The sequence below is a fragment of the Drosophila novamexicana genome, unplaced genomic scaffold (assembly GCF_003285875.2).
Source record: "Drosophila novamexicana strain 15010-1031.04,08,12 unplaced genomic scaffold, DnovRS2.1 tig00000462-arrow-pilon, whole genome shotgun sequence".
In the NCBI taxonomy this organism is placed as follows: domain Eukaryota; kingdom Metazoa; phylum Arthropoda; class Insecta; order Diptera; family Drosophilidae; genus Drosophila; species Drosophila novamexicana.
In genome coordinates this window covers 3888383-3903434 of record NW_020824806.1, presented here as the reverse complement: position 1 = coordinate 3903434, position 15052 = coordinate 3888383, and the positions used below count along the sequence as shown (strand labels likewise).

Below are 15052 nucleotides of genomic sequence, written 5' to 3'. Positions count from 1 at the left end.
CAAAATCAAAACTTGCCCTCCTTTCGCTTCTGTGGCAGACGCAGCAGCTGTCGCGGCAGCCTTTCAAATTGAGGCGCCAAAACGGCCGCTGACTTTTAAGCCAGCAAATCAATAGCCATCATTATTGGCCATTTGGTTCATGGCTGCGTTTGTCTGATTTGCAACCTTTACAAAAGATTTGTAATGATGTTTTTTCTCTTTGGCTTTTGTATTTGTTTTTTTTTTTTTTTTTTGGCAGACGCGCGACCCAGTAACAGGTGTGTTTGTTGTGTCAAGACATGTGGCCCAAATGCGTTTCATGGCTAATTGCTGGCTGGCAAAGCAAAGTTAATAAAAAAAGCCCCTCCCCCCCTCTCTCCCCTCGCAATAAGTTGATTGTCATTGCCTGAAAAGAATTGGCCAAATGGCCTGCTTTCCGTCAGCAGCACTTGGCCCCAGGGCTGCTCACGCATACACAAAAACACTTCAGCACCTGTTACAGGTGTATGCGTGTGTGTGTGTGTGTGTCTTCCGAATAGGCAGCGTCATTTTTTTAATATGCTGCACGCATGCAAACCAACAATTTGTATGTGAATTTGGAGTGTAGAAAGTTGATTGGTTTTATTTTTGTTTCGTTCGTTTTTTTTATTTTTTTGTAGAAAATGAAAACTTTTCTTGTATTTGGCTGCGAGCCAAGAAATGTGACAAGTTCAGATTGATATATAATACAGCTCCTGGCCGTTAGCCCTGGCCAGGCAAAGCCTTTCACTCGGCAGCGCAATTAACTTGGCCAAGATGAGCTGCAGCTGGACACGATTGGCCAAAAGCGTCTGCCGCAAGGAAAAGGAAACTTTTGGCAGCAGCCGCAAACTGAAGACGAGCCAGGCAACGAGGCAGTCAGTTACAGGTTTTTCTAGCCAATCGAGTGAACGGCGACACACGAAATATGAATTTCATGCACACACACACACGCACACACACACACACATACACACACTTGCGCAGTCGAATAAGTTGTAAATACATGAAATCGGAATGCGGTTTTGGCCACAAACAATTTTTCGGCCTGCAATTACGGCTGCAAGCATTTTGGCATCATCATCATCATCATCATCATCGAGCTCTTCTTTAACATAATCATCATCTGCTGTCGAAGCCCGCATCTATTTTAAATTAAAAGCTTGCTTTTTTTGGGGCCAGCTTCTTTAAGACATTTTATGCATGGCATATATTAATGAAGCCAATGCGTCGATTAGCTTTAACTTTAATTTGTGAGCAGCTAACCCCTACCCGCGTCCCGCCCCCTTCCGCGCTTACACACTTGTTGTTAAGCATTTTTGCTGGAATTTTAATTAGTCGAGCTAGCTCTTTAGCATATGTATTAAATACGAACTGCACACATCTTACATAATCGCCACAGTTCGGGTCAATGCGTCATATGCAAATCCCCTCCCCTCCTCCCCTCCTCCCCTCCCTTGCATCTCTCTGCTCACCCCCTCGCGGCTTGTTGGAGCATCACTTGTGGCCGGTTCCGGCTCCGGGCCGACTCTCACTCTCACTTTAGTTGCGGTCTTTTAAGTTTTTTATTTGTTGCTTCGGTTTTAATTTATGCGTGTGCGCGTGTTTTTTTTTTTTTTTTTTGGTTTTTCTTCTGGCCTTTATATAGACGATTTTTATGTATTTTATGCAACGACCTTGCACATCGTTTAGCTCGACAGCCAAAGATTTTAACTAATTAAAGCCATGCTTGATTATTAATTTAAGAAAATTTTGACGCGTTCGTTGCCTAAGTCTTTTGTTACCACACGCCCGAACGCCCGAACGCCACCCGCTGCAGCAGCGCCTGCGCCTTGTGTAATTGTCAACATGTGCAACGACTGCTCGCTGGTCAGCTAATTTGTTGTGGCTTTTTATTGTCGCGTTGTCTCTTTGCATAATGCCTGCCACGCCTGCCGCCTGCTGCCTGCTGCCTGTTGCTGCCACGGCTCATGCGCAACATTTCGTTCAATTGCATTTCAATTTACTTTGACATATATGCAAAACTGCAACGGCGACAAACTTGCCCAATCTCTGTGGTAATAGCTAGCGAAAGAGATATGGAGAGGCAGGTGGCGAGAGGGTCGGGAGTTGGGTAGGGTGGGGGGAGGGGAGGCAGGATGGCACAGCGGCAGCTAGAGAGGTGTTAATTACCTGCCATATGTGATTGTTTAGGTAGCTTGAGATAACAGCCAAGAACTGTTACATGTTATAGTGCTTGACTACTAGATACCCTGTAAAATTAGCTATGGGTACAGAAGCTCGAATCAAATCTCTGCTTTCCACTGTCAAACAAATTAAATCCAATACAATAAAGCCCATGTAAGCACTTGTAATGATTACAGGGTATACGCATGGTAGTCTGCCACTGTTAATTGTAATATAATGCCCAGCTGGCGTTTGGGATCTGTCCAAATGTTGACACATTTATGTGGCTATTCATCGCAACGCATTTGCATTCGATGAAAATTGTTTTGAATATCGTTTCAATGACATTCTTTGACTGGTTCAACAACTTTTACGGCGCATTGTCCGAGCGTTTTATTTTCATTTATTTATGCTTTTTTATTTTGTTGCCCTTACAAATGATGATAGCAGCTGCAGCGTCATCTTCTTTGGTTTATTATGCATATGAAACTTGGAAACTTTGACTGTGACTGTGTCTGAGATTGGGCTTGAGATTAAGGTTGAGGCGTCTTCACCTGCACGCGGCAAGGGCTTAGCGAGGGGGCAGGCATTGGATTGGGGGAGGGGCAGTTATCGAAAACAGCAGCCAGCTGTTGGCACGTTGTCCGCCAGCTCAACTTGGACTTGAAGTTCGCTTTCTCAGCGCCCGGATCTGTGCCTCGGTCTGGGTCTGGGTCTGTACCTGTGCCCATAGCTGAGCCCTGGTGTATCTGTATCTGTGTCCAATTCATGTCGCGTTGAGGCAGATTCGGCTGGCGTCCGACCCAACGGCAGCCTCATCATTCGTTTGACTGACAGAAAAACACTTTCATTTTTCATTTCATTTAATAATTCATCATTTTTTTTCTTTATCGCTTTGTTTTTATTTGTTGTCTGGCAGCTGCTTCAGTTGTTTCTCAGCTGTTGTTGTTGTTGTGGCTGCTCGCCAAGTGTTTATTTTGGTCTAGTTCGTCGCTTACTTCCGTTTTGGTGCCAGGCTGTGCAGCTTCTAAGGCCAGAGAAAGAAAACTCGAAAGAGTGAAAAAAAAAGGCAACGATTAACGTTTTGCGTATTTTTACGCCTTTTAGTTGCGGCGACTCGCACGCCAAGTTTGTCGCTTAAGTCTTTCGTTTCATTTTCGCCAGTCACAAGCACAAACATTTTGCACGCCTCAATTTAACACACACTCGCACACACACACTCGCACACACACACTCGCGCACACTCACTTCCTTCAATTCCTGTTGTTGTTGCTCCACATTTGATAACATGTCGCCGTTATGCAACTCGCTCGGTTGATCTCTAATTATAAGGATTATATACACAATTTGGCATTTAGCCAGTCGCATCGCATTATGCACATCCGCAAACGTTTTTCAGGGGCATTGTCTTTTTTTGTTTTGCTTTTCGACTGTCAAATTTGTATTGTGCGACTTTCATATGTGAATCGATTGAGGACATTGCACAAACTCGTTTTATCTCAGTTGAAACGCCTTGGAAATATGCAATTTGTCGGCTGCGGCTCTTAACGCCTTCCATGGCCACAATCGATTCTTTTTTAAGCATTTTTGTTGTTGTCGTGGGTTTGCCTGTTCGACTTGTTTTTGACAAGAGACTGCTTTGATGTTCAATATTTATAGTTTTTTAAATTCGTTTGTTATGTTATTTGTGACTCGCTTTATGCATCTTATCTTAAGAGTTAGCTGCTGTTCATTAATTCCACTTTGTGTTTGAAGTGCCATTAATGCGCTTTTGTTAACGCAAAAAAGTGTTTCATTCTTTTTAACTCGCAAGTGGGCTTATGAAAGGCAGTTGGGGTGGCAGGGGGTTATTCTTCAGCTGCAAACTTTAACATATTTTGCCAAAATGAGCTCCAAACGATCAATTAGCCACCTCCATTTATCGCATTTTAGAGGTCCAGTTGAAGCCAACATTACAATGAAGTTAAAGCACATGTTAAAGTGCCTGTTAACTCTAGCATAAGCATGGGCAAAGCTTGCAAATATTAGTTTGCTTTTGCAAAATGTAAAGTTAACTAGATGCAGACAACTTTAACATTAAGTTTATGTATATGTTAAAGTAGCTGTTATCTTTAACATAAGCATATGCTAAATAAACCACCTTCAGTTAGCCCAGCTCTTGCATTCTAAAGTTAACCATTTGAAGCCAGCATTAAAATAAAGTTAAAGCACATGTTAAAGTGGCTGGTAACTTTATTGTAAGCTATTGCAAAATGTAAACCATTTGCATGATGTTTGCCTTTCTAGTTTTGAGTTGGCCGCTCACCTGTATAATTGACTGTGACTTGCACACACACCTACACACACACACGCCTGGCTAACTGCAAAGCTTTTGACGTTCTGGGTCTGTCGGCTCTCACACATTTGACTTTCAGCCGAGTTCGGGCCAGAAGAATAATTGTGCCGTGTCACATGCAGTTGGCAAACAGTTCACATGGCCAACCGCAACAATGGCAGATCGTCTGCCACGTATCATAACTGTTCATCGTCAACAGCATTTGGCGCAGATTGTTTTGGCCAAATGTTGGTTATTAGCATATAGTTGCAGCCAGATGAAACGCGGGGCGTTGCTGAGAGATTGCCATCAGCTAATAGGCATAACTGTGACAGCAACAACAACAGCAACAGCAGCAACAATTGCTGGTAAAAAAGCAAATTGCATATTGGCAACAACATGAGAATCCGTGCTGGCCATTTGTCATCAGTTTACGAGCTGATATGCTAACTAATGCAGTTTGTCGCGACTGCAATTGGCAACTGCAACTGCAATTGCAATTGCAACTGCAGCAGTTGCTGTTGCCTCAAGATTTCACTAGGCGCTCGTAAACACGAAGGCGACAGACACAGATACCAACAATTTGCCAGCTGCCACATGCCACAAGCTGTTGAGCTGTTGAGCTGTGAAGCTGTGAAGCTGTGAAGCTGTGCGGCAGTTAGCTGTTTGACTGCCCAAATACAAAAACAATAAAACACGTAACAAGGCTCTTTGCGATAAGCCGCAGCTTAAATACACTTGCTGAGGATGCGAAGAAATTGTCCTTAAAGTAGCCCTAAGAAATTCAAATTCACATTTATCAAAAAATAGTTATAGTATATATATATATATTTTACATATATAATGTCTGCAACAGATTTGAGGAACTTATGATGAAAACATTTATGTTGACTAATCAAAAAAGCAATTTTTTCAAAATTTTAGAAAATATTTTAAAATTTTTCGACATTTTAACATACTTGAAATTTTTAGAAAAGTGCTTAAACAAACCATTTTTGCCAAATTTTCAAAATTTAAAACATTTCGAAATTTAGAACATTTTTTCGAATAGTTTCTTCGTAAAGTTTGAACTTCTTAAAAAATATTTCTAAATTTTAGAAATAATGTTTTTTAAAAAATTGTTCATAACTTCGGAAATGCTCGAAAATAATATCTGTTAATTAATATATTGGGGATATTTTGTTGTCTACAATTCAAAAATATAATTTTTTTTAATTTCTATGTTTGAAACGAAAAACATTTTTTCTATGCATATATATTTTTTTGGGTTTCCCCAATTTATAAAAAAAAACATATAATTTTGAGTGTTGTTTTATATGGATTATTATTTATTTGTAAGGAATCAGACATCATGTGCACTGCGTAACTGGCTTGAGTAGCTCGTCATTTGACACGGCTTCAGACTATATATGTACTTCATTAATGCTATCTCTATAGTATATATATACATACATACATACTTCTTGATCTCGACAACGTCTGCTTTTACACATTTGCTGGCAAAACTAGAATACCCTCAACAAGTGTATACGAAATGTTGCAGCCTCTTCGTGCAGCAGCAGCAGCGACGGCGGCAGCGGCAGCATCTACTCTATAATTTGCTCGAGCCTCTCACATTTTGGCCATAATTTAGCTTCGGCTTGCATTACACAATCAATTCGTTTGGCTTTAAAGATGCGCTCAAGTGTTTCTTTGATTTACACGCGGCCACTAAATGCTTGGCCAGGTTAGTTAGTGTTTCTTCTTCTGCTGCTGCTGCTGCTGCTGCTTCTTTCTATTAATTACATAATTCCGCGCAAATTGTTGTTGTTGTTGTTGTGGGCGCTGCTGAATGCAGTTCGGTTAGCTGCTGGGCCAACAAAATTTATTAGCTTGTAAACAATTTTGTTAGAGACTGTGCGTATATCTTGCTGCGTGTGTATGTATGTGAGAGTGTGTAAGTGTGTGTGTGTGTGTGGTGTATCTGGTGTTAACTTTCTCCCATTGTTAGCATCTTTCTTTTTGATTATGCGCCAGTTTCTTTTTGCGTCTTGTGTGCGCCATCAATGGCCAAAATAAAAAAAACAACTTTGCAGCTTTGCTTTATATTTTGGCTTGACATTTGGCCATTGTCTGTGGGCATACATTGTGTCTGCCTGCGTGTGTGTGTGCTTGTGTGTGTGCCAGCGGGGTGTGTGTTAATAAATCCATCTGATTGTGGCTACCGAGCTAAGCAGCAGCGGCACCAGGTGTAGGTCAGTTCATTATGCTAATACGCGTTAACCAATTCGCGATTCATTTCTATCAACAATTTTTGGCCGTGTTAAATAATCGTTTGTTTCTGTTGTCGGGGGCGCACATTTAAAATGTGACAATGTGGCCTAATTAGCATAAGATGCGGTAAGAGACGAGCTCTTCCTCTGCTTTTGTAAAAAAAAAGTGCGTGCATGTGTCTATACATATATATATATATAGACTTGATGAGTGCAATTAAAAGCCACGTCGCCTGTCAAAATGTGTGTCAGCAAAGAAATCACGCACTAAGGCGACAACAGCAGCAGCCGCAACAGTAGCTATAAAAAACAAAAAAGAGCTACAACAAAAATTTGGAAAAGAAAAAAAAAACAATAGCGTTTGCCGCAAGTGCTGTCAAAATAGTTCGCACAGCTTCCGTTTTGGATGTTTGACGAACTGGCGCGTTTGACAGCTTCAACGATGTGACAACGATGCCATAATCATTATCTCGGCAGATCTTCACAATGTATATACACATGTCTGCCAGCTTGATCTTTGCTCGCGCATTGCGCATACGCCGCTTGGTCCACATTTACAGCTGTCTTTTTGTCTTATTTATATTACAGTTTTTGGCGTGTGAGTTTCACTTTAAGCACGATTATTACTCAATTATAATATATCAAATGTCAGCGCCCACATTACTCACATTTGCAGTCAATGAAAAAAGCAGCTAGAAATGATTATTTTCTTCTACAAACTTTTTGTTGTTTTGAGAAAGTAAAGCAAATTTTGTTTTATGGCAGTGCCAAATGTCAAATGCCAGAAGGGTGAGGGTTGGGCGGGGTCTGGGACTGGGACTGGAATAACCATAAAATATTTTCACTTCAAGCAATTGAGTTGCCCGTTGCATTTGGCAGTTGGCAGTTGGCCGAAAGACAACTGCGTGGGCGTTGCTGCAGCTGGCTAAGAGACAACTTTTTGGTTGTTGTTTGGCTTAGTGTCATGATCTATTGTCATATACTTTAGCTGGCACTGCACGCATTGCAGTACATCCACTCTCTCTTTGTAACTGTCCTGGCTCAAAGATAACCAATGAAAGCACAATTTTTGCCCGAATTGGCTCGCATTCAAGTTGAAAATTGAATGCCAAACGTTGCCATGGACTTTCACGAGCCCAAAATGTTTCAATCTCTGCAAAATCTGACTTAAGTCTCTTAAAGTCTATGCAGATTTAATAACTTGCATAACTCAGGCCCATCAGATCTTCGATGGGCACAGCTTTTTAGGCTCGTAGTGATTGCTAGCAGCGATTGTTAATTCACACATTTAAAATATTGATTAAATTTAACAAAAATGCCTCTAAGCAGCTCGGACGTAATTTACTCGAGATATGGCCGTTTGTTGCATTTCCAAAAGATTATATCTCGAATATGTCGAGTAAAAATGTGCCTATGATTAAGTGTTAAACCTTTTTAGAGCCCTAATCGACATTGTTTAGAGATAACATTCACATGAAGTTTATTCTCCTGTTAAAGTGCCTGTTAACTTTGACATAAGCACGAGCCGAGTGTACAGAAACAAGCAGAACACACTTAATTACATTACAAATAATCAAAAGTGACTCACTTTCCATTTACATATATATATATATATTCTTATATGTGAGTTATCATAATATTTCTAGTATAGAGCGCAGCTATTGCTGATAGTTCACACCTGAGCCTGATAGTGGCGACCCTTGCGGGGCCTGCGGCAGCTCTTCCTCCTTTTCCTCTTCATATTCGATAGATTCGCGTTGCTGCTCACCAAGTTCCAAGTTAGCTATGGAAACTGTTTGCCTGCTGTTCCTGCACTTGAGACACGCTTTCACTTGACAATAAACGAGTACGATAATGAACAGAATTATCCAAGTGATGACTGTGCTCAGGACAAAGACGGGCACCATCTTATCGCATAAGAAACTCTGACAGCTTTCCCAAGCTATCCATGCCTGAGTTAAGGAAAATAGAAAGATCGTAGATGTCAACACGATTTTGAACACGATTAGCAGAATAATATGCGTGAACGTGAGCTGCATTTTGAGACAGAACAAAGACTGAACTCTGCTCGGAAATAAACTACATTTCTCGAGAGGATTTCTTCTGGTTGCGGTCGAGCTAACGACCTGCGGTTTGCCTATCAGAGTTTGCCTTATTTATTGAAGCCAATTTAGTTTAACTACGCCAAGTAAATATAGCACAAAAATTTACTCAGTGTGAACTGGAGTAAACATTTATTTATTATTAAGTTGTGCACAGAATTAATTTGAATTAAAAATATAAGTTATAATTAAGCTATGCGTACAGCTTGGCATGAGATCTAAGTGCTTTATAGTTTGTAATTGAAGTTCATAAAGCTGTTAAGGATGTATAGATATATAGTATCAATATATATATATATATATAGTTCATTCTTATGATTAATTTGCTGTACAATTTTATGCTTTCTTCTTGCTATACAACAGCTCCATACTCTTTAATCTGAGTCAGTTGCATTCATTACACTTGCTAGGCCATTTTCTTAGTCCAATTCAATTAGTTGACATCTCCGAATCTATTATCTGTAATTCTTAATAATTATTCTTATGATGAGTTCTTTTATGGCCTTTGTTTAAACACATTTTCTCTCTGGTAAATATTATTATTGTTATCAATATTTTTATTATAATTATTATTATTATTACTCTTAATATCAGCCTGATTTTTACTGGCAATTCTGGCTTTCTAAGGGCTCGAACCAGCATCCTTTATCAGACTAAATTGTTTCCCTTGTTCACTTCAGCTTGTAGCTTAACTTTTGTTGAACAAAATATTAACAAAATATCCCATTTGAATTTGACTTAAATAGAAGGCTAAAAAAGTGGCTAGTCTCAAGGATGACAACGTCTGGAATATAATTACCTTGTCATAAGATTATTAAACTTTCATTTGTTAAATAGCTTAATATGCCTCTTCCATAGCATATTCATTTTATTTATTATTGCAAGATTGAGCTTGAGATTGGGCTCAGATTTATTTAAAATTATATTTTGTGCATTTTATTAATATAGGGTATATGCGATGCCTTTGCAATAGGTTATTCATTTTGATGATTCGCATTATACTCATATTTATTTTGTATATATTTTATGCATTGCCCTTGATCATTTTTAAGGGAATGAAAACTTTTCCCTAGCATATTTATTTGATTTATTTCTGTATATATTTGGGATATCTAATTTATGATAATATTTATACAAATCTAAATTTGTCCCTTTTCATAGTCTACTCATTTTATTCATTAATACCCCGCTTCAGTTCATACTCATATTTGTTATATTTCGTATATATAACTTTTATAGGGTATACACAATTTAAGCTTAACAAATTTTCGACAAATCAATATGCCTGCTCCATCGCATATTCATTTTATTTATGAATACGCACTCATAAGTATTTATGTTCACATTGTATTTAACTTATTTAGGGTATGTACAATTCGTTTTGGGCGTGTTGTTTGTGTGTGTGTGTGTGTGTGTGTGTGTGTGTGTGTGTGTGTGTCACCTGCATTGCTGCTCGTTTATTGTCGAAATGCAAATTGCGAGTGTTGAAATTGAAATTCAGGTCCGCTTTTTAGCGCAACTTTCACGGCTACGTGTGGCAAATAGGCCCGATTACTCAGCTCAACGCGACTTGGCTGACACAGTTAAATTCGATTAAGACTAAGCCCTAACAAGCTCCAATTGGGCAGATTGATGGGCTCAGCTGGAGCTGAGACTTTGGCTCCCATAGGCTGGCCTTTAACCCAACAAAATTGTGTGTGTGTGTGTGTGTGTGATATGTGTTTTATTTGTGTGCAGTCAACTTGACATTGACCCAATGCCAAAGACGGATTCAACGCACGTCTTCGCGTTCCATGTCCACGATTTGTTCAGCTAATTTTTGCCCGACAAAAAAAAAACACTTTGCGGGGGGAATCTTGATGTTGATATTTGTTTTGATAGCGTTTTTTTAATTTGCCACTTTTGGGCATTCACCAAAATTTGCTTAGCCTTTTGTGGTTCGGTTTCTTTTTTGCGGTAAAAGTGTTTTATTATTTCTTTTTTTTTTATACGCATAACCGAGGGTCTCGACCTTGCGCGCGCCACAAAACTTAATTAAATATCTCGCCAAGTAATCTAAATAAATAAATTAGAAATTGCTCATCAAATAAAACTAACAATAAAAAAAATGTATTTTTTTATTTTTGCAGTTGGCGCTGTTTGCGGTTGGAGCAGCTGCCGCCGGCACGACGAAGCCCAAAAGCGAATCCAAGCCCAAAACTGAGACAGCCACTAGCAAGAAGGCCACGCCCACAACTGCAGCTGCAGCCACAACAACACGCCAGTCAAAGTCGGTGAAGGTAAAGCCTGTGCCCGGCGAGAATCGCGGCAAGCGCACGCTCTACGACTTCGGCAATGCGGGCTATCTCTATCCGGAGGTGGCCAGCCGGCGTGCCGGCTACGTGGACAGCTACTATCCGCAGGCGGGCTACTACAATGGACAGCAGGCCATAGGTGAGAGCTCGGGCTGCACTTGCTCCGTTCTCTGACTAAACTCTGACTCCCTTTTCAGCTCAGTATCCGGGCAGCTTTGGCAGCGCCTATGCGCCGTATCCGCAGTATCTGGAGGCGCCGGAGCCCATCATCGAGATCATTATTAAGGATGCGAACGAAACGCTTGCCCAGGAGCCGCCGCAGCCCATTGTGACCAAGACGAAGAAGAAGAAGAAGGAGAAGGTGCACGTGTACTATGTGAACTACAAAAAGGATCAGAACAACAAGCTGCATCTGGAGACGCCCATCGCCTCGCTGAACAACGACGACAACGACGAGCCCGAAGAGGAGGAGGAGGAGGAGCTGGTCCAGTATCCGGTGACCCCGTTGCCACAGCTCAAGGCGGCCACCACGCTGCGCACCATCATCCATCCCGACTCCGAAAAGTATCACAGCAACAGTGGCATACACGTGTCCTTTGGCGCCGAGAACAAGCAGCAGACGGGCCACATCCTAGAAGAGCACGATGCGGAGAGCGTTCAGCGCCAGGTCGTGGCGCTGCCCCTGACCAACACGCGCGCCGACTACGGACGCGAGAACAGCTTCGGGCGTGGCCCAGTCTCCAACTTGCTCTTCGGCAGCAACAGCTACCAGCAACAGGCGCAGCAGCAACAGTTGCTGTTTGCCAATCATCAGCAGCTGCCCACGCAGCACAGCAGCAACTACTTCAGGCCGCCAAGCAAGCAGCAACAGCCGCCTCAGCAGCAGCAGTCACAGCAGCAACATTCACAGCAGCAACATTTCTATCAGAAGCAGCAACAGCAGCAGCGGCCCAGCATCACGCAGCAGCAATTGCCGTCCACATCCTCGCAAAGCATATTCAACAAGCTAGTGCAGCAGTCGCAGTTCTATGTCAATCACAATCAGCAATATCAGACGCAGACACAGCAGCAGCAGCCGCAGCAGCAACAGCAGCAACAGCAGCAGTACCAGAAGCCGCCGCATAAGCAGGTGCAAGTGCCCTTCTTCCCAACAATACCGCCAAAAACTCAAGAGCTGCCCACGCGTGCCAGCTCCACGCCATATCAGCCCATCAAATTCCGACCCACGCCCGCACCAGCGCCACAAGTCAAGCCATTGCAGCTGCCGCTCAAGCTGGACAGCTATCAGCAGCAACAGCAGCAACAGCAGCATCAACAGCAGCAGCAGCAGCAATATCAAACGCCCAAACCGCAGCCTTATCAGTTCGTAAGACAGCCACAGTTTGTGCAGCAGCCGCAGTTTATAGTGCACTCGCCCACGCCAGCAACACCCTACTATTCACAGCAGCAACAGCAGCAACATCATCAGCAGCAGCAGCAACAGCAGCAGCAGGAACACAAATACTCCTCGCAATCGCTCAACTATTTTGACATAAAACCCTCCAAGGAAACGGAGCTCTTGAAGTCCATACCCAAGTTCGAGCAGCACATAACCGAGACGGTGCAGAATCCGCTCATACCCAGCCAACAGGAGCAGCAGCTGTCACATCAGCAATTCGCGTACAGCAGCAATCGCAATGAGGTGATTCATGACATACCCGCGCCCAATCTAGCGCCAGGGCCCACCAACGCAGCTCAGCCACACACCCAATCCCAGTCCCAGTCCCAGTCCATTGCTGGCCATTATATCACAGCCAGCAACACGCACCAGCAACAACAGCAGCAGCAGCAACAGCAGCAGCAATCGCAGTACAGCAGCTTTGCCAGCGAGGCGCCGCCTGTTTATGCCGAGTCCACGCATGGCCAGAAGGTAATGGTGGTCACGCCCGTGCCACCTGCCGCCAGCTATGCCAGCTACAATCAGTATCCGCAGGCGCACAACGAGCAGGTGATACAGGTGCATCCGCAGGCGCAGCAGCCCAGGCAGACGAGCAATGCGCAGCTGAGTGCAGCTGTGGATAATTCGCCCTTCAGCGTGTCCACCTACCACTCGGATGTGTTCAAGGAGCTGCAGCAGCGACAGCAACAGGAGCGAAACCAGCAGCAACAACAACCGCAGCAGCAATCTACTTATGTAACCCCAGCAGCAGCAGGAGCTGCCGGTGCAGCAGCAGCTGCTGCCCCAACGCCAACTCCGTTGCCCACGGCTGCGCCCGCGCCTAATGGCAAGGCTTCGCAGACGCTGCTGCAGCTGCCGGACGAGGTGCCCGATGATCTGCGCCAGCAGCTCCTCTCCTCCGGCATACTGAACAATGCCGACATCTCGGTGCTGGACTATGACAAGCAGGGTGATATTGCTTTGGAGAATCTGCCCGCGGAGCATCTGCAGCATTTCTATGGCGCCGGCGGCGGTGCACAAATAGCCGAGACCAACAAGGTGCTGACCGTGGTGAAGCCCAACGGCGACAAGGTGGCGCTCAGCGAAAAGCAAATCGAACGCGTCAAGCAGAGCAACTCGTTGCCACAGAAACAGAATCTGGACGTGAAGGTGGTGCGCTACGATGCCGAGCAGGGCCAGAGCGTGAGCGACAAGTATGTGCGCACGGATGCGACCGTGGTGACGCCCGTCGAGCTGGCCGATCGCCAGCAATACAATCGCTATTTGCCGCTGAAAATAAATGGCGCACAGTTTCCCATACCCGACAGCGAGGAGCTGCTGGGCAAGAAGATTGTGAGCGTGGTGGTGCTGGCGCCAGTCGAGGCACAGCCTCCGACGCAGTCCAGCGAGGCGCGCAGCAGCAGTGTGGACAGCAAGGAGGTCAAGTTTCTGGGCGGTGAGCTGGTCAAGACGCTGGTCAAGAAGCCCACCAAGGAGAACTTCAAGCGCTGGCTCGAGAAGGAGGCGCGCACGGACATCGAACTACAGTCGGTGGTGCTCCTAGTGGCCAAGTAAGTGATATGCCAGTCCGATTAAGTAGCATAATCGTAGTTGATATAGTTATAGCGTTCTTAACAGCCAATGTTAATGTGACGTTAACAGGGTGACGCTAACAGCTTAAGTTCCGTCCGATTGGGCCAATGGGAGCCACATGACACACTAGTCCGATACAGTAGCATAATCGTTATGTTAATGTGACGTTAACAGTGTGACGCTAACAGAGCAGCATGCAAGCACAATGCATTTCATTCCTCTTTATTATGCCACAGATCCAGCGATGCCTCGGAGCAGGAGATCTTCATGTATGACATAACGACAGGCAGCGTCAACAAGCTGAATGGCGAACTCTCCAGCACCTTTGTGAATGTGGCCGAGGAGAATGCCAGCAGCGAGGATTTGGAGCATGCGGCCACACTGGATCCCAGCTCGCTAGAGACCATGATGCATATGCGTCGCAGATGAAGCAGACGCCGCATACACACACACACATACACATAATATGCCATTTAGATACTTGACCCAAACATCCTTGAACTTGTACTATATTCAAATTCTTTCATTCACATTGGCGCACATTATTTTTGGCACTAAAATTCGTACATAAAAGGTATCATTGATTGCGGTTCATACACAGTGCATATTCCTTTTCGTAGTATTTCAATGTTGTAAATATATTCTGATGATTATCTTAATTTAAGTTAATTTACGTGAATAATAAAAACAAATTTAATTAATGTATGAGATATTTAAGCGCAAAATGTAAATCAAATGTTAGCAAACATTGCCCTAACAGAGCCTTAACTTTGCCCAGCTTTTGGGTTGTTGTCCGCGCTAAGCTGAGCTTAAAGCTCTTGTTAAGCTTTGCCGCATACCGTTCGAGCAACTTCTTTGCCAACATTTGAGCTTTAGTCTAAGAGTTGTTTACAAACTGCGCCTACAGACTCAACATG

At 43.4% G+C, this 15052-nt stretch overlaps 1 protein-coding gene across 1 annotated transcript; it reads left to right on the top strand.

Annotated features, from left to right (window-relative positions):
• Nucleotides 1-1014: 1014 nt before the first annotated feature.
• LOC115760714 (nuclear factor of activated T-cells 5) lies at nt 1015-14700 on the top strand. The gene is given in 4 exon segments (XM_030702181.1): nt 1015-1128; nt 11006-11264; nt 11323-14113; nt 14372-14700. Coding segments are annotated over 4 exon segments (3357 nt in total). The 3' UTR covers nt 14565-14700.
• Nucleotides 14701-15052: the final 352 nt, after the last annotated feature.